The sequence below is a fragment of the Protopterus annectens genome, chromosome 1.part2 (assembly GCF_019279795.1).
Source record: "Protopterus annectens isolate FY-2018-M chromosome 1.part2, PAN1.0, whole genome shotgun sequence".
NCBI lineage: Eukaryota > Metazoa > Chordata > Ceratodontiformes > Protopteridae > Protopterus > Protopterus annectens.
In genome coordinates this window covers 690,306,459-690,332,077 of record NC_056727.1, presented here as the reverse complement: position 1 = coordinate 690,332,077, position 25,619 = coordinate 690,306,459, and the positions used below count along the sequence as shown (strand labels likewise).

The following is a 25,619-nucleotide window of genomic DNA, read 5'->3' as shown; positions in this document are numbered from 1 at the left end:
TTTGTGACAAGTAGGGAAGTGCCAGTGTCTCACTTTCAACTCATTGCCCTGCATATTTATCTTAGTTTTTATCAGTGCAAGATCTGAAATAGTCACTGATATGTGGCAAAGCTTTCAATTAAATACATGTGCCCCTGTGAAATACAAATTCTATCCTGTCTGGGCCAATAACTCTCCATTTGGCAATAACACAAATTCTGACTTCCTACTATTACCAAATTCACATCTTCCATACCAAATATTCTTATACAGTTCTTCAGAAATCTACCTTCTTTTGTTATATTTTCCTTTTTAGGCCTCCCTGATAGATCCTAATAAATCCCAAAGTTTTAGTCCCAGCCCATAAATAATATTCCCTACTGAAAGCTGATTATTTCTCCCAAAATCTGTAAAGTTCCATAACAGCAGTTTTTTTTTTGTGGAATACAAATATATGCCAGTGTAATCATTCTTCACTGCCAATACCACCTTACCACCACAAATCTACAATCCTTGCCTTTTTCCCTCTTCTGTCACTACTGGAGCCCTGCTAGCAATCAGCATTATTACTTCCCTTTTCCTTTCTTTGTCATTGACATGCTCACTACTATCCAACTACGTCTCTTACAACATTGCTATCTACACCTTATATTTCTTAATATAATTCAATACTTTTTACATTTTGTCTTTACCTGCAAGACCATTTACTACATTCCACAATAATATGGAAAAACTAGCTACTACTACAGAAAGCTATTACTCTCACCTATCATATATGACAGATTTTTTTTTAATGTGTAGTACTGCGGTAGTGGTGCTGCGGTAGCGTTGTCGCCTTACAGTTAGACGTTGCCCGTTCGATTCTCAGTTAGAGCGTCTTCTGTGTGGCGACATGCATGAATGGGCGTTCCTTCGTTGAAGGTTGTGCGTTAGGCCCGGCAAGCCAGCACTTCAAAATCTACTGCCAATCTTTAGCGGACCAGAGTTCCGCTGTGGCGACCCCTAACCGGGAAAAGCCGAAACAAACAAACAATTTGCAACTTTTGGCTTACATGTGCTGTTTAGCAGGCTAATCTTTTAAGCAGTTGCTTCTTCTCATCTACATTTTAACTTGCGTCACATTTTTCAAGGCATTTTGTTTCAATGAAAACACTGAAAAAAACATTTTCTGAATCCTATACCACTTTAACTTAGAAGGAACACAAAAGTATTTACATTTTCACCAAATGAAGTTTACCCCCTCCATATGGAAGTTGCCCCAAACTGACGGATGCAACCACATGTACTACCTAATCTAAAATTAAGCCTGTCCAGAGTAAAGCACATGCTACAGCCTGTGTTCAAACTTATACTGATTGCTGTTTTTTTCTGTCCACACTACAATTCTATTTTGCCTTGCTTATTTTATTTAGTCTCTTAATTCACAACTGAGATTTCTAACTGCATCTATTAAAATACATTACCAATACTTGTAAACTAGATCTCAGTTTCTTCTACTTGCTTGTGTTCCTATTTGCATTACCTACAAGTCTGGCAGTTTGTGCAGAAAGTTAAGGCTGCAAGTTGTAGCTCCTGTGGTACAGGACTTAACTTCTCTCAGACCTCATTTGCCTATTGTTTGGCCTTGAGCAAGCCACTTAACCAGACATTGCTCCTGGGTTGCCCTGAAAAGGGACTGAGTGCTCAGTAAGCTTACCTGGTTAACAAACCGGTATTACTACTCACTGATAATATATAAACAGTTTCTATATTTTATTTGACTGTTCTTGTACTTACAAAGTGTTTTACGCAAATAACAGAGTCAGAAAATATTCCTCACGATCACTGTCCTACAGTTAAATTAAAATAAATGGATAAATACAATATAACTATACAAATTCAAACAAGCATCAGCTTCATACCATATGTTTATTTTTAGCTTTAATTATGTTCCTGCTCCGTATTAAAATTTACGCCACCACTTTTACTTTCTTGAAAAAAAAAAACTCATCAAAAAAATCAAATGACGCCAAATATCTATCAAGCTTGTTATGCATTTTTGTTCAAGAGATGGCAACTCTACCCTAACTAGATATACTGTCTTAAAATGTATATTTAAAAATACACAGTATTTATGGTACAATTTCATAAATCATTTTCAAAATGGTATATACCATTAATGAAACAAGATTCGAAATAAACCAACAATACAATTAATATTGTTAAGATACTGCTGTCTAAAACAGAAAAGGTTGTTCATCAGATATCCCCTGCTTGCAAACACTTTTCCAAGTGATTTGACTTAAAAAGTAAAGAGAAAAAAAATAGTGGCAGTTTTTTGGAATATAAAAGACTCGAATATTTCTTTTATTGAATAAAATTACCTATTGATTCTTCTACCTCCATTGACTGCAACTCATCATTCAGGTCGGGTGATCCAAGCATGCCATTGCTCAATCCCTCAGAATTAAGAGCCGGGGACAGCGGAAATGAGATCTGGCGGTCAACTGCGGTTTCTGCAACATATTGTTATTTGTATGTTAGCTAGTCAAAACACTTCAATTACAATAACAGCAATGTCAAAAAAAAACTGTGTAGCTGTGTGAGGCACTCACCACATAACAGAAAATCTCTGAAAATAAGCTCAAGCAGCAGTGTTTTAACAAACAATTATGTTAGGTACTTACCACAACAGATGATGTGTGTCACAGAAGTGCCAAGTGATGGCACTGCTAAAGCAGTGAACACAAAGGGAGATACTGCCAGCACAACTATCTGCAATTTTGTAAATGATTGTGTGTCATTTGTGAATATCAACAGGATTTGTGTAGGATGCTTGTGTTGCAAAAGTATTGGAACTGTACATCATGTGTATATCAGACTAGGTTTGTAGAGACGTGTGTTGAAAATATATTTTATACAGTGCTTGTGCTTAAAATGGAACAGAATAGAAATGTACATGCACAATTGTAACCATTTAAATGCATATATTTTAACAGTGGAAACTGGAATACAGGATGATAACTTCAGAAAAATAGTTGAAATTAAATTACTTTATGGCAGCAAGAGACACAATGTCTATACTAGGGAGTTATCTGTATTGTCTTTAAGGTGAAATAATTACAAGGCTTGAAATGTGGAGGGGTGCAATTGTTTTATGAGTTCTAGCATCTGCCAAAGATCTGAGGTTTATGTATTTTCACAGGTAGATGCTAAATACTGCTAGCTTCCAGCAGTGGGGCTTTCACTTGGGAAAGAATCAGACGGCTAGAAATTATGTCATTCTGCAAGCTATCCCAGCAGTAATACTTGATATATTCATTTGAAAAGTCTCTGAGTGAGATGCATCATTCTGTACTCTGTGTCTGACCTGACAACAACTAGAAGATCCATTTACCACATCTGCCCTGCTCTTACATTAACTAGGGTACAGTAATTCTTTTAGATACAGTCAGGAATATACTGAAACTTAGTTTAGATATTTTTCTTTACTTGAGACTGTCCTGTAATGTTGTTTTAAATATTTCCTGTGGTAATGAACTCTGATGTCACTGTGAAAATAGCACTGACTTATTCTTTTATTTATTATTAAATATATTTAAACCTTTCATTATGGCTTATCTGTCTAGCGATATTTAAATTTTGAGAGGACTTAAATTGCATATGTATTTGGTGACAGTGTGTGGGCCACTCGTAATCGCCTTGCTCTTGGTCAAACTACAATTTGCATTTGTATTAATATTACACAGTATGATTGGAAACCCTTTATTAAGGGCATTAGAGTAGCTCATAAGGAGTTGGCTGGTGGCATGGGCAAAAGGGGGCATAGCTAGTAAACCTGTGCCAACCCTTTCCAGGTGTGTGTGTGTGTGTGTAAATCAAACCTCAATGTGTGTGTGTCAGCTACTTGGGCAGGGACACGAAGCACTGGGTGGACAAAGAGGGTGCTGGAGGTCTTGGCTTGGCCACTCAGTTGAGATCTCAACTCTATAGCTGTGTCAGTGGGGAGTCTTACTGGGGATCTGGAAAAAGAGGGAAAAACCAGCCCCGGACTGACTGTGGTCTCTGTGTGCTCTTAAAGAAAAAGTACAGTTTTGTACCTACCATAAATGTAGATGTTAGAGTGTTCACCCTGCTGCAGTCATCACACTTGGGTTTTCCTGCCGTCAGGCGGTCCCGCAGTCGGCCAAAGTTCCAAAGTCGTGGTCCGGCGTCGGTTGCTATCGCCTCTTCCCTGACGTCAGTGTGCCAGGGGTATATAAGAGGCATCCAACGCCATTTTCTTCAGTTTTTCTTGCCCCAGATGTCAGGTGCCGCCAATAGGTAGGCAATATATATCGCTATGTAAAAATGTACATATAAAAATAAAACAATATCTTCAGGCACAAGCAAATACACCACAGAGGTTGTATAGGATAGAAAGGTATAGATAAGTCCAGCTAGTTCAGAGGGGATGGAGGGAGAGTAACCTGGACTGCAGCAGGGTGAACACTCGAACATCTACATTTATGGTAGGTACAAAACTGTGCTATGTTCATCGTGTTACCCTGCTGCAGTCATCACACTTGGGTTGAATCCCAAAGCTAAGGATGGGTGGTGGAGTTAAACAGGGTTTGAAGAAGCTAGTAGCCCCTGTAAAACTGCAGTGGCAAAACCAGCTCTAGTCTTAGAATATAGAGGTACGTGATAGTGTTTGGTGAAGGTGTGCACTGAACTCCAAGTTGCAGCTTCCAGAATATCCTTGGTTGGCACCCCCCTGAGAAAGGCTGCTGATGTAGCTGTAGCCCTTGTGGAGTGGGACCTAATGTTAGCAGGTACCGGTTTCTCATGATGTGTGTAGCAGAAATGTATGCAATGTCCTATCCATTTTGAAACGGTCTGTTTTGAGATAGCGTTTCCTTGTGATCCTGCAGAATAGGCTACAAAGAGCTGGTCAAATTTTCTGAAAGCCTTAGTTTTATCCAAGTAGTAATGTAATTGCCTGTGAATGTCCAAAGAGTGCAGGAGTCTTTCTCCTTTGTTCTGGGGATTTGGAAAAAAGGTGGGCAAATGAATGATTTGGTTTAGGGCCACACTGGATACCACCTTTGGCATAAAGGAAGGGTTAGTTCGTAGAGAGACTATGTCTTGATGAAAAATGAGGAAAGGCTCCACTGCCATTATTGCCTGTAGCTCTGATTCTCTGCTAGCTGAAGTTATCGCTAGTAGCAGGGTAGTTTTCCATGAAAGAAATTTTAAATCAGCTGAAAAAGCTGGTTCAAAGGGCGGTAGTGTAAGCTTTTCCAGAACAAAGTTGAGATCCCAAGTATTTGTTGGTGCTCTCCTGGGCGGTCTTATGTTCTTAGCCCCTCTGAGGTACTGCCTTAGGAGTGGATGTGAAAATAAAGGAGGACCCGTGTTGTAATGAACTGAAATTGCTGTGGAGTGGATCTTAATAGATGAAAAGGAAAGTCCTTTTGTGCAACATCTCAGTTAAATATTGTAGAATCTGAGGAATGTTTGAATCAAGGTGATTTTGGCCTTTAGCCTGGTTCCAGGCGCAAAATCTTTTCCATTTTTGGCCTCCAGAATGACATCCATAAATGCTTTGGATAGAGGTGTTGGCTAGTTGTTTAGGTAATTAGCCATGCAGCCAGGTTTAAAGTCTTGAGCTGGCTGTGTAGAATCTGATTGTCTCGCTGGGTGAGCAGGTCAGGAATTTGTGGTAAAATCCATGGTGGGCCGTGGGCCATGTTCCTTAGAATTGGATACCAGTGCTTGCGTGGCCAGTCTGCTGCAATGAGTATCATTTGTGGCCTCTCAAATCTGACTTTCAGCTGTACCTTTGCTAGAAGCAGCAGCAGAGGAAAGGCATACACTGTTGATGTTTTCCAACTGAATGAGAGGGCGTCCACTTTCCAAGCTTGTGGGTGGAATGTCCTTGTGCAAAATTTTTGAAGTTGGTAGTTTTGGGGGTTGGCAAACAGATCTATGTCTGGGCATCCCCATTTCTGAGTTATCATTGCAAATACTTGTGGATCTAGTTTCCACTCGTGGGGATCCATGATGTTTCTGCTTAGATCGTCTGCCAATGTGTTTTTCTTTCCTGGCAGGAATTGTGCTTGTAGTTGAACTTGGTAAGACAGTGCTGTGTTCCACAAGGTCATTGCTTGCCTGCATATAGGGTAGGAATGTGTGCCCCGTTGCTTGTTTATGTACCACATTACTGTGGTATTGTCCAGCTTTATTATTAGTTGTCCTGGGTGTAAGAGGTCCTTGAAAGCTGTTAGGGCATTCTGTACTGCTAGCATTTCTTTTTGATTGATATGCAGATGCCTTTGATCTGTAGTCCATTTGCCCTGAATGCACTGTCCTGCCATGTGTGCTCCCCAGGCATAGTCCTATGCATCTGTTATTATGGTTTGCCTGGCTGTGGGTAAGGTGAAAGGCTGACCCTTGTTGAGGTGACATGCCTGTGCCCACCATAGAAACTCCTGTTGAAGGCAGGGAATGAGTGGTATCATTATTTCCAAGCTGTGGCTGTGCTGAGTCCATACACTTTTCAGGTACCATTGTAATTTCCTCATATGCAGTTTTGCAAATGGTATTAGTAGTATGCAAGATGCCATGAATCCCAAGGCCTGCAGAATTTTTCTTGCAAGGAGTTGGGTCTTTGTTGCCATTATTTTGAAGTATTGAGTCAGCTGTTGTTGCTTGTCTGGCATGAGATAAGCCATCTGGGCCGTTGTATTCAAGCTGGCACCCAGGAATATTATGTTTTGTGAGGGCACTAGTTTTAATTTCTTTTTGTTTACTGTGTACCCTAGGCAACTTAGAAGGTGTTTGACAAATGCCAGATGCTTTAAAAGAATGTCCTTGCTTTCTGCTTGAATAAGGCAGTCGTCCAGGTATGGGTATATGTGAATTCCTCTTTGTCTGCAGTATGCAATTACTGGTGCCAGGCATTTTGTGAAGACCCTGGGCGCAGTAGATAAGCCAAAGGGCAGTGCAGAGAATTGATAATGGGTTGAACCTGCAATGAAATGGAGGTATCTTCTGCAATTTTGTCTGATAGGGACATGCAGGTATGCCTCCTTGAGGTCCAACGTTACTAGCCAAGCCTTCTTGCCCAGCATGGGAAGAAGCTGCTGTAGTGTTAGCATCTTGAATTTTGGTACTTGCAGATAGGTGTTCAGAATTGAAAGATCCAGAAAGGGTCTCCATGCTTTGTCCTTTCTGGGGACTAGAAAGAGTCTTGAGTAAAATCCTTGTCCTTGCTCCTGTGTAAGTACCTGTTGAATGGCTCTCATGTCCATGAGAGCTATAATTTGTTTTTGTGCCTCTGCCCATTGATTTGGTGGCAGGTTTGGCATTCCTTTTATCCTTGGCAAGGTATGAAAGTGGAATCTGTATCCTTGTGAGACAATGTTTAGGACCCATTTGTCTTTTGTGATGATGTGCCAGTTGTCTGCAAAAAGTGCTAATTTTCCTCCCAAGGGAGCTGCCAAAAGAGATTTGGCTTGGTAGTTTGAGGGTTGAGTAATTGTGTTTGTCTTCTGCTAGCTTGGGGCCGGTCTTCTCCTCCTTTCTGGGTAGCAGAACCCCACTGGCGAGGTTTGTAAGGGCCTTGTGACTGACCTCTGCCCCTTGGGCGTCTGTATTTGCCCCTCTGAGATCTGTCAGAAGCTGGAAAGGACCAGTTTTTTGTTGACCAATTTCTGCTGAAACGAGGGGGTTGTACCTGTAAAAATCCTTGACCATCTGCATAGACTTTGCCTTATCCTCCACTTTCTTTAAAACCTCTTCTGCTTTGACACCAAATAATACATCTTGCTGTAAAGGTGCATCCAATAATTTTGCTTTAACATGATCAGGTAGGGTTTGTTCTTTTAACCAAGCATGTCTACGTATGACAGACCCAGTAACAGCTGCTCTACAGGAAGCTTCCAATGAATCAAATCCACATTGTAAAGTATGCTTGCCCACCTGTTCAGCTGCATGCAACAGATCCTGCATTTCCTTGAATTCAGACTGTTCAGAATGTGTGCTCATTTTTTGTTTTAATTGAGACATTAGGAATTGCTGATATTTCAGCATGTGAAACTGACAATTTAATGCTCTCATAGCCAGAGTAGCTGAGGTGTATATCTTCTTTCCCCATCTATCTAGGGCTCTGAAATCCCTTTCAGAGGGCACAGGATTTTTAGCCATAGAAGCTTTAGCCCCTTTGGGACCCTGGGAAATTGTTTCTGGGTCAGCAACAGGGCTTTTATAAAGGAATTTGTGTAAGTCGGGTACTCTGTAGTATCTGTCTGGTTTGGCTGGAGCAGGAGGTAGAGAGAATGGATTTAGACTAGACTCCAAGTAAACATCATCCACAATGTCTAAAACAGGAGGAATAGCAAGTGGTCTGTGTTGGGGTAGTAAAAGGAACTCTTGGAGCCTTTTCTTAGAATCAGAGTAGTCCTGGCCTTCCCAGTGGAAATGTTCCCTCATGGTATGTAAAGTTTCCCCAAAGGAGTAGTCTTCAGGGGGAGATGCTGAGGGAATAGAGTTCTTCAGCATCAGAGTCTTCGTAAGGGGGAAAAGCGTAATCCTGTTCCTCAGAAGAATCTGAGGAAATTGAAACCTGGTCAGAGGAAGCATAATCCTCCTCTTGTCTTGGTCTTTTATCTGGAGGAGGATGGGAACCCCTGATTAGGGTAATCAAATCTTCAGCCATCTTAAGCATCTGTTTCTTAGGCATGGGGCCTTGAACTGGAGACTGATGTACAGTCTTTTTTGGTTTAACTGGAGTTTTAAGCTTAGCATAAGATTTAATGGAGATTGTAGTCGGTCTGAAGACACCTTCTGCAACTGAAGATGTTTCTACTGCACCGGGATCTCCTGTTCCGGTGTCGGAAGGGCCTAATGAAGATGGCTGCGACAGCCTAGTACACTTCGCTTGAGAATCCGCAGCTGTCTGGGGTTCCAATTCTGCAGTCGTCAGGGGCTGCGAAGGTGCCTCACTGAAAACCGGAGAACCGGCGACAGGCCCAGCAGAGGCCTTGGAATCTGGCCTGGTCCTAGGCTGCCTGTCCTCATCCTTGCGTTTTTTATGCATGCTGGTCGTCGGCTGCTCCGACGGCATGATATAATTAAATTTTCTACCAAAGTAATGTCGTGCAAAGTCAAAACGGCATTTGATAGTTCGTTTATTAAACCTAGCACAAAACCGACAACCTGTGACATCGTGGTCTGGGCCTAGGCAAGGAATACAATAAGAATGGAAGTCCTTATGAGGTATTTGCTTCCCACAAGAAATGCAACTGTTAACTTTTTCTGACATTGGACTGAGGCAAGAAAAGGTTCCCCAATGGGGTACTTAGCTTTATTGAAGACTTCGGACTGAAATTCGGACTGAAATTCGATTCGAAAATCTCAGGTGTCGGCTTCTGCTTCGGGCACCGCGTGGCAAGAAAGACTGAAGAAAATGACGTCGGATGCCTCTTATAATACCCCTGGCGCACTGACGTCAGGGAAGAAGCGACAGCAACCAACGCCGGACCACGACTTTGGAACTCTGGCTGACTGCAGGACCGCCTGACGGCAGGATAACCCAAGTGTGATGACTGCAGCAGGGTAACACGATGAACATCTGCACCTGATGCAGAGAGCAGCATCAGGAAATACTGTGTGTGTACTTCTCATCCTCTCAGTGTACGCCCCCCACTGGTGCCAGTGGTGAGGATTGAGAATCATTGATTACTGGTCCAGTGGTGGGACATCACATATTTACTGGTTGGCAGTGGTGGGATATCCACATATTGGGATTCAGTGGTGTGGATATTGAACTCCTGTAACCTGTAAACAGTGATCAATAAAGAAGATGTTTGCATTCTCAAGCAGCCACACAGTGAACATTCAGAGTTTCATATCACAATAGTTTTATTTATTTTTTGTTACCTTGGTTAGTCAGGGACAGCAGGCAAGGATTTCAGCGGAGGATTATGGCAAGCTAACAAGGAACCAGCTAGCTGAGATGTGCCAAGCCAAAGGACTGGTGCATGCCAGAGAAGCAGAAATGACTGCAGCCTCAATCACAGCTGCATCACAGACCAGCAACCAGGAGGATAACCAGACTGGCTTTGGGGATGTACAGCTATCAGAAAATGGACAGTTCAACCTTTCCACAGAGGACTTAAGAATCCGTCTGTAGTTGGAAAGACTTCAACTGGAGGCCAAATGTTTGGAAACAGAATCAACAAAGAGACTGCAGCATTTGGAGGCTGAAGAAAATGAGAGGCAGAGGCAACATGAAAAGGAGATGCTGACTCTTCGCCAGGGTTATGGAAGTAATGGCGAAGGCAGTAACCAAACCCCAGAAGAAATAAACGTCAGTAAATTTCTTCCACAATTTACAGAGGGTGATAATTTTGACAGTTTTATTCATATATTTGAAAAGGTATGTAAAACAGTATAATGTTGACCAAAGGCTCTAGGTACAGTTCCTGACCCCCTTACTCCATGGTAAAGCTGTAAAGTACAGTTGTGTACACTTACCATAAATGTAGATGTTCGACTGTATTCACTGTTACAGACATTACATTTGGATTAACTGCTTGCAGTAGCCCTCAGTCACCCTGATTAATAAAGTCTTGGTTCCTACGTCATTTGCTGTCTCTTCTTCCGTGACGTCAGGTCATCAGTGGTATAAAACATGCAGCCAATGTCATTACATCAGATGTTCTTGCCCCAGATGCCATGTGCCCCCTGATGGGAAGCAATTAAATCTATAAATATACAAGGTTATACCTCAAACAAAAAAGCAAATATACCAAAAAGCTTTTAAGTATTGAAAAGGAGAGAAGAGGTATAGCCAAACAAAGTCAGGGGGCTGGAGGGAGGGTAACCAGGACTGCAACAGTGAATATACTCGAACAACTACATTTATGGTAAGTGTACACAACTGTACTATGTTCTTCATGTTTCACGGTTGCAGTCATTACATTTGGGTAGATTGCCAAAGCTAAGGATGGGAGGAGGAATTTAGATAGCATTAGGACCAGCTATAAGGCCCTGAAAAACTGCAGTGGCAAAGGCAGCTCTGGATTTAGAGAAAATTGGCAAATGGTAATGCTTGGTGAAAGTATGTACAGAACTCCAGGTAGCAGCTTCTAGGATGTCCCTGGTACCCTGGTAGGTACACCTCTGAGAAAGGCTGTAGAGGTAGATGCAGCCCTGGTTGAGTGGGATCTGATCCCCTGTGGAACAGGTTTTCCATGGTGCTTATAGCAGAAGTGAATGAAATGGCCTATGCATTTGGAGATGGTTCACTTTGAAATAGCCTTCCCCTCTGTCCCTGCAGCAAATGCCACCAGCAGTTGTTCAGATTTCCTTTGAGGTTTAGACCTGTCCAAGTAGAATCTAAATTGTATGTGCACATCTAAGGAGTGCAGTATCCGTTCCCCTTTGTTCTGTGGATTAGGAAAGAAGGTAGGCAACTGAATGGACTGATTAAAGGCCAGACTGGATACCACCTTTGGCATGAAAGAGGGATTGGTCCTGAGGGACACCCTGTCCGCATGAAAGATGATGAAAGGCTCCACTGCCATAAGGGCCTGTAATTCAGATACCCTTCTTGCTGAAGTGATGGCTAAAAGGGAAGCGGTTTTCCAAGAAAGGAATTTTAAATCTGCAGTAGCAGCTGGCTCAAAAGGAGGAAGGGTGACTTTATCCAATACAAAGTTAAGGTCCCAGGCTGGAGTTGGAGCTCTCCTGGGTGGTGTTAAATTTTTGGCCCCTCTGAGGAACTGCTTGAGCAGTGGAAGAGAGAATAGGAAAGGTTCTGTGTTATAATGAGCTGAAATGGCTGAGGCATGAATTTTTATTGAGGAAAAAGACAGGCCCTTGTGAAGCATCTCAGTTAAGTACTGTAAAATCTGAGGTAAATTGGGCACTGATGTGCTCATCCCTTGAGATTGATTCCAGGCACAGAATCTTTTCCATTTTTCAGCATAAGATTTTCTAGTACTAGGCCTCCTTGCCTCTAAAATGACATCCATCACTGGTTTACTGAGGGATGGTAAAGAAGAGCTTAGGTAAATAGCCAGGCTGCTAGGTTCAGTGTTTCAAGCTGAGGGTGCAGAATCTGATTCTCCTTCTGAGACAGCAGGGTAGGAGACTGAGGCAGGTGCCATGGGGCCAACAGTAACAAACTGCACAGGAGGGGGTACCAGTGTTGGCGTGGCCAGGCTGGTGCAATCAAAATCATCCTTGGTTTGTCTTGTTTGAGCTTTAGTAGTACTTTGGAAAGCAGAGGCAGAGGAGGAAAGGCATAAACTGATAGGTTTTTCCAGATGAAGGACAGAGCATCCACTTTCCAAGCTTGTCTGTGGCGAGTCCTTGCATACAATTTTCCAAGTGATGGTTCTGGGGGGAGGCAAACAGGTCTATATCTGGGCTCCCCCATTTGCTTGTCAACATGTTGAAAATCCTTGGCTCCAGTTTCCACTTGTGTGGGTCCATGAGAGTTTTGCCTAGTCCATCTATCTGCCAGTATATTTAGTTTTCCTGGCAGGAATTAAGCTTGTAGATGTACTTGGTAGCTCAAGACTGCATTCCACAATGCCATGGCTAGTCTGCAGAGGGGGTAAGAATGTGTACCTCCTGCTTGTTTATGTACCACATAACAGTGGTGTTGTCTGTCTTTACCATTAATTGTCCTGGAAGAATGTGGTCCTTGAAGGCTGTCACAGCATTCTGTACAGCTAACATTTCTTTATGATTGATGTGAATGTGCATTTGAACTGGGTTCCATCTGCCCTAAATGCACTTCCCTGCCAGGTGTGCCCCCCCCCCCCCCCATGCATAGTCTGATGTGTCTGTTGTTAGGGTTTGGGCAGGAACTCTAGGCGTAGACAAAGAATGATAGGAATCATTACTTCTAGGTCCTGAGAATGTTGACAGCATAGGCTTTTTATATACCATTGTAGTTCCCTCATATGCGGTCTTGCATATAGAATTAGAAGAATGCAGGAGGCCATGAACCCCAAGGCTTGTAGTATTTGCCTTGCAGACAAGCAGGGTTTTTGTGACCACTTGTTTGAAGTAGGTTGTCAAGTGAATTTGTTTCTCTGGCACGAGGAAAGCCATCTGGGAAGTTGTGTTCAACCTTGCTCCCAAGAACATAATTTGTTGACAGGGTACCACGTGTGATTTCTTTTCGTTTATGGTGTACCCCAGACAAGTTAGCACTCTCTGTACAAAAGCCAGATGGATTCAAAAGTATGTCCTGGTTTTCTGCCTGAATTAGACAATCGTCCAGGTACTGGTATACTTGAATATTTCTTTGCCTGCAAAATGCAATGACTGGAGCTAGGCACTTTGTGAATACCCTGGGAGCAGTAGATAAGCCAAAGGGCAGTGCAGAGAACCGATAGTGCATGTAGCCTGCTTTGAAGCATAGGTATCTTCTGCAAGATTCCCTGACTGGGATGTGCAGGTATGTTTACTTTAAATTTAGTGTTGCCAACCAGGCATCTTTGCTTAGCATAGGAAGCAACTGGTGACGAGTCAGCATCTTGAATTTTGGAATCACCAGAAAGGTGTTTAGAGTAGGCAGGTCCGGGATAGGACGCCATTAATTGTCTTTTCTGGGTACCAGGAAAAATCTCGATTAGAAACCTTGTCCCTTTTTCTCTTCTGGTACCAATTGAAAAGCCCCTATGCTTAAGAGAGCGTACTTACTTTTGGGCCTCTGCCCACTGCTTTGGAGGTAGATCCGGCCAACCGCTTGGAGTTGGTGACATGTGGAAGTGAAATCTGTATCCATGGGACACTATTTAAAACCCATTTGTCCTGGGTAATGAGTCCCCAGTTCTTTGCATGAAGTGCAATCCCCCCCCCCCCCCAAAGGGGCAGTCCGTTGAGAAGTGCTTGGAAGTTTTAAAAGAAGTCAATGAGACAGTTTACCATAGGGGGAATTTTATTACTCCCAAATTTGGAAGTGTAGGCCCCCCACTGCTTACTCCTGTGTGTCCACTGGGACTGAAGCCTGGGTGCTTTGCTGGATCTGCGTTTGGACTGAGATGGTCAGGAAGAGGCAGGAAAGGACCAATTCTTAGAAGGCCAATGCCTACTAAACCTTGGAGGTTGTACTTGTAAAAGGTCTTTAATAGTTTGCATAGATTTAGCTTTTTCCTCCATCTTTTTAAGAACTTCTTCTGCCTTGTTGCCAAACAGGTGGCCCTGATTTAAGGGAGCATCCAGTAATTTCACTTTAACATGATCTGGCAAGGATTACTCCTTAAGCCAGGCATGCCTTCATAGGTAGGTAGGTACTAGGCTATCGGCCCTAGGGCCCATACAAGCCTAGCCAAAAAATGTACCCTGGCTTTCGCCACCCAAGAAAATTATTTTCCTGTGCCCCTGTCGAGAAGAGCCACAGAAGTGATCCCCGGGGTGAATTTCCCATTTCCCATCCAATCACCCAGTTACCGCAGCCCTGCAAGATGCCTCTAGTGAATCAAAACCACATTGCAATATATGTTTACCAACTTGTTCAGCAGAATGCATAAAATCCTGTAAATCCTTATTTTCAGCACAATCAGGAATCAACATCATTTTCTGTTAAGCAATCCAATAATATGCAGCTGATACTTTAACATATGAAACTGGCAATTCAAGGCCCTACTGGCCAAAGTTGCAAAAGTGTATACCTTCTTATCCCATTTATCCAGCGCCCAGGAGTCTCTATCAGAGGGGGTAGGACTTTTGGCAGTAGTAGCTTTAATGCCCTTGGGTCCCTGTGAAATGGTTTCAAGATCTGCAGTAGGATTTTTGAAAAGGAACTTGTGAGAGTTGGGAACCCTGTCATATCTATCAGGTTTTCTGGAAGCAGGAGGTAAAGAGTCAGGGGCCATGCTAGATTCCAAAAAGGCATCAACAATGTCCAGTACAGGAGGTATAGCTAAAGGCCTGTGCTAGGGCAGGAGTAAGAAATCCCGAAGCCTCTTTTTGGAATCAGAGAAATCCTGACTTTCCCAATGAAAAAGCTCCCTGAGAGTATGCAAGGCTTCACCAAAAGAGAAATCCTCTGGGAAGGGAAGCAGGGGGAATAGAATCCACAGCATCAGCATCCTCATAGGTAGAAGGGTAAATCCTGGTCATTAGAGGAAATAAGAAGTTATGCACTCACCATAACGTTCCATCTGAGTAGGTATCTTCATTTGTCTGCAACCTTTGGGATACGGATCCGATCTCGGATCCGAGCCGGCAACTTCTATCACGGCATAGATCCGAGTTCCTAGCTCCTCCCTTTACCCATAATCCCCTACCAACCCTGACTGACCTCAGATCAAGTTTGCCCCATAGCACAGCTAATACTGTGTCCCAGAGGGAACTAATCTAAAGAACCCCAGGTAGGATCATATTGGTCCGGGGGAAGGAGGGGGGGATGGTTGCAAACAAATGAAGATACCCACTCAGATGGAATGTTATGGTGAGTACATAACTTCTTAATCTGAAGTAGGAACTTCATTTGTCAGCAACCTTTGGGACAGAGTCCCCAGCTACCTAAATCTTGGGTGGCCTCGTGGAAGAATATTCCGGAGCACTGCAGAGCCAAAAGACGCCCTACCTCGGGAGACGATATCTACTTTGTAGTGGCTGATAAAGGTATGAGATGAAGCCCAAGTGGCTGCGGAACAAATGCCATCCAGAGAAACCCTAGCCTTGAAAGCAGCCGATGTAGCAACGACCCTAGTAAAATGAGCACGGACTCCCTGAGGCGCAGGCCTCCCCGAGCTCTGATATGCTAAGAGAATACAATTAGATATCCATCGGGAGAGGGTAACTTTAGAAACAGACTTGCCGAAGTTGTTTTTGGAAAAGGAGACAAACAACTGATCGGATTGCCTATGACCAGTAGTTCGATGAATATAAAAACGTAGTTGTCTGTGCACGTCTAAAGAGTGCAGCTTATATTCTCCTTTGTTTTGATAGTTGGGGAAGAATACTGGAAGATTAATAGATTGATTAATGTTAGCTTCCGAAGATACCTTAGGTAGAAAAGACGGATTGATCCTGAGGTGAACTCTGTCTGGGTGGAAGACCAAATACGGTGGTTTGACACAGAGAGCCTGGAGTTCCGAGACCCTCTTGGCTGAAGTTATGGCCACCAAAAAGGCCGTTTTCCAAGAGAGGTATTTGAGATCAACAGTGGCCGCCGGCTCAAAAGGGGGGCTAGTCAAGGCCTGTAAAACTAGCGATAAATCCCATTGAGGTACCACCTCTTTGACCGGGGGCCTGAGGAGGAAGGTACCCTTAAGGAAGGTCTTACACAGTTTGGAAGTAATAAGCAGGCCTGACTCCTGCCCTACATGATAGTGTGAAATTGCTGCAAGTTGTACCTTGACCGTGGAAGAACTAGCCCCCTGGTGAAAGAGAGAAGTTAGAAAATTTAGAACCGACGCTGCCGGCGCCGTAAAGGGATCTAAATGACGGTGCTCTGCCCAAATGGAAAAACGTTTCCATTTACTCCGATAAACCCTTCTGGTGGAAGGCTTGTGAGCTGCTACTAGAATGGCTTTGACTGGTGATGAGTTTCCGGGAGTCCTTATCAGGAGTGGAACTGGAGCAACCAAGCCGTCAGATTTAGGTTGGCCAGGTTCGGAGTCGGGAGACCCAGGGGGTGTGAAATGAGATCCGGGAGGGGATCCAGAATCCAGGGCGGATGAATCAGGTGTGACAATAGGTAAGGGAACCACGTCTGACGAGGCCAGAATGGGGCAATGAGGATCATCTTGCTCCCCAACTGACTGGCTTTCTGCAATAGTTTCAACATCAGGGGCAGAGGTGGGTAAGCATAAAGTAGTCCGGGAGGCCAAGCATGGACTAGAGAGTCTCTCGGGGACTCCCCCGGAGGGGGGATCAGAGCAAAGTAATCTATGCATTTGGCATTTGAGGGAGAGGCAAAAAGATCGCAACAAGGTCGCCCCCATCTGGCAAATACTTGCTCTGCCACTAGAGGATTGAGAGACCACTCGTAAGGAGTCAGGATAGTACGACTGAGTCTGTCCGCTAAAATGTTGGACTGTCCCGGAATGTGCATTGCGATGAGAAAGCGGTTGGTGGATATCGCCCATTCCCACACTCTCATGGCCTTGCGGCAGAGAGGGTAAGACCTGGTTCCCCCCTGTTTGTTGATGTACCAGACGACTGACATGTTGTCCGTCTGTACTGCAATCGTCCCCACCGGAAGAGGGTTGTGAAGTGCTTGCAACGTCAAAAGCACCGCCCTCATTTCCAGGACGCTGATATGCAATGAGGTCTCTATGTCGTTCCACGTGCCTTGGACTGTTCTGCCCGAATAGTGCCCCCCCACCCCAGGCGAGAAGCGTCCGTGGTCACTGTGGCGACTGGCGGAGGCAGCGAGAAGGGGCGTTCCATGTGGAGACTGGAGCCACCACACGAGCAACCTTTTGCAGACCCTGCTTAAGGGAATGGGGATGAGACAGGGGATTGTGAGATAGGGACCATTGTACCTGGAGGGTCCACTGTATGACCCTCATATTCAGCCGGGCCAATGGCAGCAGCGGAATTGCTGCTGCCATGGACCCTAGAGCCCTCAGAACCAATTCCGCCGAAGGAGCTTGAAGTTGAAGGATGGCCTGCACGTGCAATCTCAGGTTCTGAAGCCGATCTGGAGTTAAGAAAGCAAGCATCAGTCTGGAGTCCAACCTCGCCCCTATGAAATCCAATACTTGTGTAGGAGCCAGGGAGGATTTGGCCATGTTGATGGTCAACCCTAGGAGTGGATCCAGATTGAGGAAATAATCCCTGCATGAGCAAAGAAGATGCCTTGTTGGGGCAGTAAGGAGCCAGTCATCCAGGTACGGAAAGACCTGAATTCCCTGGAGTCTCAGGTGGGCCGCTATTGCTGCCAAGACCTTGGTGAACACCCTGGGGGCTGAGGTGAGACCGAAGGGAAGGGCCCTGAACTGGAAATGGCTGGCTCCTAGCTGGAAGCGGAGAAACCTACTGGAGCGTCTGTCTACGAGAATGTGATACTACGCATCCTTGAGGTCTATCGAGCACATCCAGTCGTTCTCCCGCAGTAGTGGGAGAATAGATTGCAGTGTGACCATCTGGAACTTTACTTTTGGTACTGCCAGGTTCAAGAGAGAGAGGTCCAGGATGGGCCTCACGTCCCCCGTCTTTTTTGCCACCAGAAAGAACCTGGAGTAAAAACCTGATCTGAACTGATCTGGGGGGACGGGCTGGATGGCTCTTTTTTGTAAGAGCTGCTGAATTTCTGCAGCAGCCGCCTCCCTCTGATTGGGTGGTACATTGGGGAGGCTTCTGATTCTGGGGGTTACAAGAAAGGGAATTTGGTATCCTCTGGATATAACACGAAGCACCCAGCGATCCGTTGTTATGGACTCCCACATTGCTAGGTGCCTCGAAAAACGTCCCCCGACTGCCTCCAGAGTGGAGCAGCCGGGTAACCCCTCAGGGGTTCTGCGTGGGCCTCTCAGAGAAAGGTTCTCTGGACCCAAAATTCCTGGGACCCCCTCTGCCTCTAGGGCGGCGTCCTCCCTGTCCTCCTCTGCCACGAGAGGATTGGTTGTCCGGAGCAGACTGGGATTGATGCGATTTCTGGAACCACATCTTCTTCTGACCCTTTTGGTTCTTGGCAAAGGACCTCTGGGGAGCAGAGAAGCGGACTCCGACGGCAGACAACGTCTTTCTCGCTCTGGACAAGGGTGTCGCGAACGGTTTTGCCAAACAATGCAGAACCATCAAAAGGGGCATTCGCAAATGACGCCTTAAAGGGTTCCGAGAAGTCACAATGTCGGAGCCAGGCTTGCCTCCTCATGACCAGCCCAACTCTGCCTGCTCTAGCGGCTCACTCAGTGGCGTGAGACAAAAGCCGCATAGAGGTGTTGGAAATAGAACGTAGGGTGGACATTCTGGAGGAGTACAGTTGCTTGTCCCCTTCTGACATGGACCCTGGGGGGGAAGCAGTGTATTCTTTAATTAGATCCCGCTGCATCCGAATGACGTGTGCCATATAGTTCATGGCCCTCATGGAGAAGGTCGCTGAACTGAAGGCCCGCTTCCCAAGGCGGTCCATCGCATGAGACTCCTTGCATGGCGGATGAACCGTGGGGCTCTCCTGAGCCAACTCTCTCTTGGTGGCTGCCACCACCAACATGGCATCCACAGGGGGACCTCTGCTCCAATGGGTTCTCTCTGATGGGGGGCTCAAAATTTTGTCCGGGTGCTTGGGAACAGGCTCTACAGTGTCCGGCTCCCTCCAAGCCCTAGAGGCTATAAGATCCACCAAGGGGTCAGGGGGAGGGGACACCCAAGAGGTAGATGGCCCTGCCTCGAATGCCTCTAGGAATACGGACTCGTCGGAGGAAGCTTTGTGGGCAGACCACTACCCCTGATTCTGAGCATTTCCATAATGTCTCCAAAGGAGACATCCTCGGGGGGGTGACCTTGGGGAGCCTTCCCCTTCATCCAAGTCCGTATCCTCAGTGAGGGACTCAGGGGAGTCCACGTGCCTCATCTTGCACTTCGACTTGCAAGGAACCTCCTCGGGGGGGCTGTCCGAGGAGTCCTCACCAGCAATATCCTGTTCCAAAGGAACACCTAGAGGCGCTGAAGCAGGCTGCCCCGAAGGCCGGGTGAGGGAGCCAGGACCAGCTGAGAGGGAGTGCAGGGGGGAGCCGAAGCCAGGACCGGGGGCCTGGATGCACTTAACAGCACCCTCTCCACCACCGCGAAAGCCGAGGGGGAGCCGCTCTCTGATGGATCCAAGATCCGACTCCCACTCGGATCCGAAGGACCAGTGCGCTCCGACGGGACGGGGCCGAGAGCACACCGAGTCCCTCGGATCCGAAGCTCGGCCCACAGCTCCGAGAGGTCGGATCCGACAAACTCGAGGGAATAGTCGGAGCCGAAGTGCCCAGCACTGTCGGCTCCGACCCACCCCCGGATCCAACGCGGCTCGGCTCCGACAGCTCCGAACCCGGGAGGCGGGTCGGAGAAGGAGCTATAGGAGCAAAAAAGGGCGTCGAGCTACCCCCCAGAGGGGGGAGGCAAGAGCACTCCCATCTGCATCTGGGCCTGGATGAACCTCCTCATCATCCGGTCCATGTCCGCATCTGACATACTGAAGGTGGACCTCGAGGAGGCCACCGAGGCAGGCCTGGAGTGCCGCCTCGATGACCTCGATGGGGACTGGGTCACCTCCTCCTCAGGTCCCGGTGAGAAGCAAGGGGATCGGATCCAAGGGGGAGGCGAACCAGAAACCCTGGAGGGAGAAGCCCGTTGGGCAGGCGGGGCCGAGGAGGAGTCTTCGGCCCGCCGCTTAAGGTGCTTCTCCCTCCGCTTCTTTTTCCTGGCCTCCCTCACCTCCGAAGCCCCAGTGGGAGGTTGAGTCCCGGTCGGAGGGAGGGGGGCAGGAGTGGCCGCTACTGAAGACTGGGTAACGGCCACAGAAGTACCGGAGGCCGGCGCCGGGTCTGGGGGCAAAAGACCCGCCAGAACCAGCTTCGACCTCCGATCCTTAAGTGCCCTGGGGTTGAACACAGCGCAAATCGCGCAACCCGAAGAGAGGTGTTCAACCCCAAGGCACCTAACGCACCGAGTGTGGCCATCAGCCGGTGAAAGCTTGTGACCACACTCGGTGCATTTCGAAAAAATGGCTTTAGGGGCCTCCGACATCACTGAAAGGAAACACACTCACTAGGCCCCTACACACTACACACACACACTGCGACCATCAAGGGCAGGGAGGAGAAATAAAAATAAAAATTAAGCTAATAGAAGAGAAATTAGCGTTAAGGGGAAACCTAAACACACACACAGACACTCAATACAAGAAAAAGTTGAAAAACTGTTTTTCTCACAGAATCACCAAGAGCTCTGGAATATAGCTGTTGCTTGAAGAGCAGCAAACTAGATCTGAGGTCAGTCAGGGTTGGTAGGGGATTATGGGTAAAGGGAGGAGCTAGGAGCTCGGATCTATGCTGTGATAGAAGTCGCCGGTTTAGAGCAAGAAAAAGTTTCCCCAATGGGGTACTTGGCTTTTAGTTGAAGACTTCGGTTCTGAAACTTGAAAACAAAAATTTCAGGAGTTGGCCGACCGGCACCTGCGAACTGCTTCGGGCACCGCACAGCAAGAAAGACTACAGTAATGACGTCGGTTGCATGTTTTATACCCCTGACTACCTGACATCATGGAAGAAGAGACAGCAACCGACGTAAGACCCAAGGACTTTGTTAATCAGGCCGTCTTGAGAGCTACTACAAGCAGATAACCCAAATGCAATGCTTGCAACAGTGAAACAAGAAGAACATCTATTGTTTCTAAATTATCTGACACTGATTGCTTAAACTATAATGCACTTAAAAATTGTTTATTAGAGTGTTTTGAGTTAACACCTGAAGCTTACAGAAAAAAAGTTTTGTGAGCAGACACAAGGTAGATGAAAGTCGGTGTGAATATATTGCTGAGTTAAGCACTTATTCCCATAGATGGGTGAGTGGGTGTCAGGTCACCACTTTTGAAGGGATGGCAGACATTTTGGTGAGAGAACAAGCCCTTAGCACTTTTCCTGAGGACATGAGAATCTGGTTAGCAGATAGAGAATGCAACACTGCAGATGATTTGGGGAAAAAGGGAGACCTATACCTAGCAAGCATGGCATCACTGCACAGGAAAGGGATAACCAGTGCTGCTCATGGGTCTAAGTGAACCCATGGTGGGCAGCCTAAACCACCCCAACAGAGTCCAACAGTTGCAAAGGAAGCCACTAGTTCCAGTACACTGATAGGACCAAGGGTTAAATGTTTTAAATGTAACCAGTGAGAGTATGCAGCATACAGATGCCCACAGAGGCAAAGTGGGGAACAAAAGGTAGGGGAGCCAACAAGTGTGAATGACAGATTGCCTGCAATAAGTTGTCTGCAAACAACAAGGGTACCAAACTACCCCAAAAGGTTATATCCTATCGTAGTAGATGGGAAAGAGGCCACTGCTAAGACAGACACAGCCTCTGACCTAACCATTGTGAAGCCTGCAATGGTTAAAGAGGAGCACTACTTGCTTGGGCAGTCTACTTCAGTCAGAGCTTTAGGAGGGACCCCATTCCAAAAACCTTTGGCTAGCATTCACCTTGACTGGGAGGGTGGAAAAAGAAGCAAGCAAGTAGGTGTGTGCGCGGATAACCCTGCAGATGCCCAGATGGAATGATTTTGATAATGCAGTACTTTGTGTGCATGCAGTTACAAGCATTTAGGCTTGGATACAAGCATGTGGGTCTGGTAGTCTGCTGGGACCCAGATAGACCACACACTTGAAGCCAAGGCTGGTGAGCTGGGAACTTCAGAGAGGGGGTACCCTGCAGCAGTGAGACTGAAGGTGAGCCACAGCAGCTTGTGGGTACTGGTGTTCCCTTGGACAGAGTGACTGCAAGGGCAGAGGTGAGTAGTAGTACCCAAGCTGACAGTGAGGCACCGTTGTCAGAGGATACCAGATTTCCTGTGGAAGGGGAGCTGGGAAGGGTTACAAAGAGAGAGTTGAGATGGGTTCAACTCTCAGACACTACATTACAAGGCTTGAGGGAGGTAACCAGTGAGGCACCTGATTCTCAAGGAAAGGAGGAATCTGTATACTGGGACAAAGGGTTACTGTATAGAGAGTGAACCCATGAGGGAGGGCTAGAAGGTGAGAAAAAACAACAGTTGGCACTGCCCACAGCCTTCAATCTAGAACTTCTAACCATAGCCCATTACATTCCCCTTATAAGTCATATGGGCATAAAGCACACAAAGAGACTTATTATGCATAACTTTTATTGGCCTGGGATTTCCAGGGAAGTAACAGGGTAATGCAGGACCTGTGAGCAGTGCCAAAAGGTAGACAAGACAGGAGACAAGGTCAAAGCTTCTTTGATGCTTTTGCCTCTGATGGAAGAGCCATTTCAGAGGGTAGCTATGGATACTGTGGGGCCTCTAAGTACTCCAAGCTCCACAGAAAATAAGTATATCCTAGTGGTAGTAGATTATGGTACCAGATATCCTGAAGCAGTGGCTATGTCCTCCACTGAGGCAGAAAAGGTGACAAATGCTTTGTTAGAGATTTTCAACAGGGTAGTTTTCCCATAAGAAATACTGACTGACAGAGGTGTCAATTTCATGTCAGACCTGTTGGCTTGTCTGTGGAAGTACTGTGGGGTGAAGCACCTAACCACCACCCCTACCCATCTCCAGACTAATGGTCTTGTGGAGAAGTTAAACTCTACACTAAAGACAATGCTACGAGCATTTACAGACCAGTTTAAGAGGGAGTGGGACAAATATTTGCCCCATTTGTTGTTTGCTTGCAGAATGTGCCCTAGGAATCCACAGACAGCTGCATCACAAAATATTGTGTGTGTACTTGTCATCCTCCCAGTAAACATCCCCCACTGCTGCCAGTAGTGAGGATTGTGGCGCCATGATTACTGGTTGGCAGTGGTGCGGCATTACAACTTCTGCCAAAGAAGGCCTGGTGTCTGGTCAAACTTTCAAATGCTTTGCTCTGCCCCTTCCAGACCGGGTGGATTCTCACCCACCTTTACATCAGTATGTCTGCAGTACAACAGGGACATCCATCCATGCCATCTTTAATCCCGTCTTGCTCCTGTCAACTCCAGGGGTATTGGCAGGGAGCAGAGCATGGAAAGTCTAGGCAGCATATACTTCCAGCCTCTCTGGCCAGGATGACCATCTGAAGGGATCAGTGATTTCCCTTCCCCGAACACTCCTCTGACTGACTAGCTAGGTCTACCCAGGGTCAGGACTACCAACATGTCCTAGGTTGGCACAACATTAATGCAATCTTCATGGAGGGGAGAAACAGGAGATCAAAGCTTCTGAACCTTATGAATCACTTCTTACTTTAAGGGTTTTTGGTTTGTCCTAAATTTTCCCAAGGGAAGGGGCATGCAATAACATATACAAGTACTCATGAGCACATCGGTCCATAATGTGTTGAGGTCTGCCCTCCCACACTGTGCACAAGCCCACTATACCTGAGTTTAATACTGCTCTCTAGTCTCTGTTAGAGGCCAGCACTGTAGTACAACTAGCCTTCAGCTAGTCAATCATATCTCCATACTGATCAGACCTCCAGCATCCCAGCTCACTAGTCAATCCCAGGCTTTCACTGGTGAAAGCATATGTCTGCCTGTATGCCAAAGGGTTGGCTAGAAACAGTCTTGAGTAAAATTGTGTCTCTTCATCCTGTCTGGTATTCTCTACAACTACCTCTCTCAGAAGATACTGTTGCATAGGCTTTGATTAGAGGTCTTTCTTTCTCTGATTACCTGTGGAATGCTTAAGAACCCTGGTCTTATGAACTGCAACCTATATCCTTGACCAAAGATTCTTAGAACTCAGTTGTCTTGAGTGCTTTTTCTGCTACTCTTTTACAAATAGTTGAACACAACCTCCAAGCTCTTGGGTGATGATGGAAAGAAGAGGTGGGTTTGGGTGGGATTTCAAGGGCAGGGAGAGAAGAAAATCTCTGCAGAGTTACAGCTGTTCCCTTACGGTGATGAAGCTCAAAGGGTCACCAGGCTTCCCCTTTTAGTCAGCTTGCCATTTACTGATGGAGAGGCCTTTCCTCATAAATGGCTACCTGCCCTATTCTTGACTCCAGTGAAAGGGCCAACATTAAGTTTCTCTGGCTGCACTGCACCCTTTCTTTTCCTCCAGCTAACACTAATCTGGGAGTTCAAAACAGCAGCTCTTTCTCTAAGGAGAAATCAGGAACTCTGCTTTCAAATGATTTGGCAGAGGTTAGGTCCTCAGACAGGCATATCTCCTAATAACTGTCCCCATTTACTGCTGCCCTGGCATGATGCATTCACTGAATTACAGTCAATTACAGAATGATAGTGTGTTTGCTGGAAGGTGAGGTTGAATAGCTCCAACACTTTATCCTTCAGGGCCTTGGTGTTTAACTCCTCAGCATTGTCCTCCAGTCAATCTAACTCTAATAAGTGCATTTGGCAATTCAGAGCACTGAAGGCAAATATGACAGAGGTATACAACTTCTTTCTAAAGCAGTAGAGTGATTTACTTTCCCCATCACTGGGAAGGGGATTCTTGTTTATAGGATTGCACAACACCCCCTGGCTGGAATGCATGGACACCTTAACTGGATCAGCAACTGGGTTCTTCTAGAGATACTTACTGGAATACACAACCCTGTATGAACAGGTCAGGCTTCCCAGAAAAAAGACACTAGGAGTCTGGATTCTGGCTTCAAAGATGAAATTGTGAATCCATCCTTTAAGCCTTTAATCGCTGGAACAATACCAAAGGGTTTTGGCTCAGGTAAACTCAAAAAGCCCTCTTATACCTTTTTCTGGGTATCAGAACAGTCAAACACCCATCTGAAGAAATCTTTCAAACAGATGAAAAATCATGTAGTGGGGAAGCAGAAGTTATGGTGTTTTTCACTGTCTTACTTGCAAGAGGGAAAAAGTACAGTTTTGTACCTACCATAAATGTAGATGTCCGATAGGTATGCATCTGCAGTCATAACATATGGGTTTGTCCTGCCTCAGGCAGCCCTTCGGTCGGCCGGATTCCAAAGTCTGGGTCTGGCCCCGGCTGATGTCGCACTTTCCCCGACG

At 45.9% G+C, this 25,619-nt stretch overlaps 1 protein-coding gene across 8 annotated transcripts in view; it reads right to left on the bottom strand.

Annotated features, from left to right (window-relative positions):
• Positions 1-25,619, bottom strand: part of BIRC6 (baculoviral IAP repeat containing 6) — a 4,524,268-nt gene that overhangs the window by 3,418,612 nt on the left and 1,080,037 nt on the right. For all 8 annotated transcript variants that reach the window (XM_044058419.1, XM_044058463.1, XM_044058448.1 and 5 more), the window contains exon 14: positions 2,343-2,474. In XM_044058419.1, the coding sequence (XP_043914354.1) occupies positions 2,343-2,474 (132 nt within the window). The remainder of the gene's footprint in view (positions 1-2,342; positions 2,475-25,619) is intronic.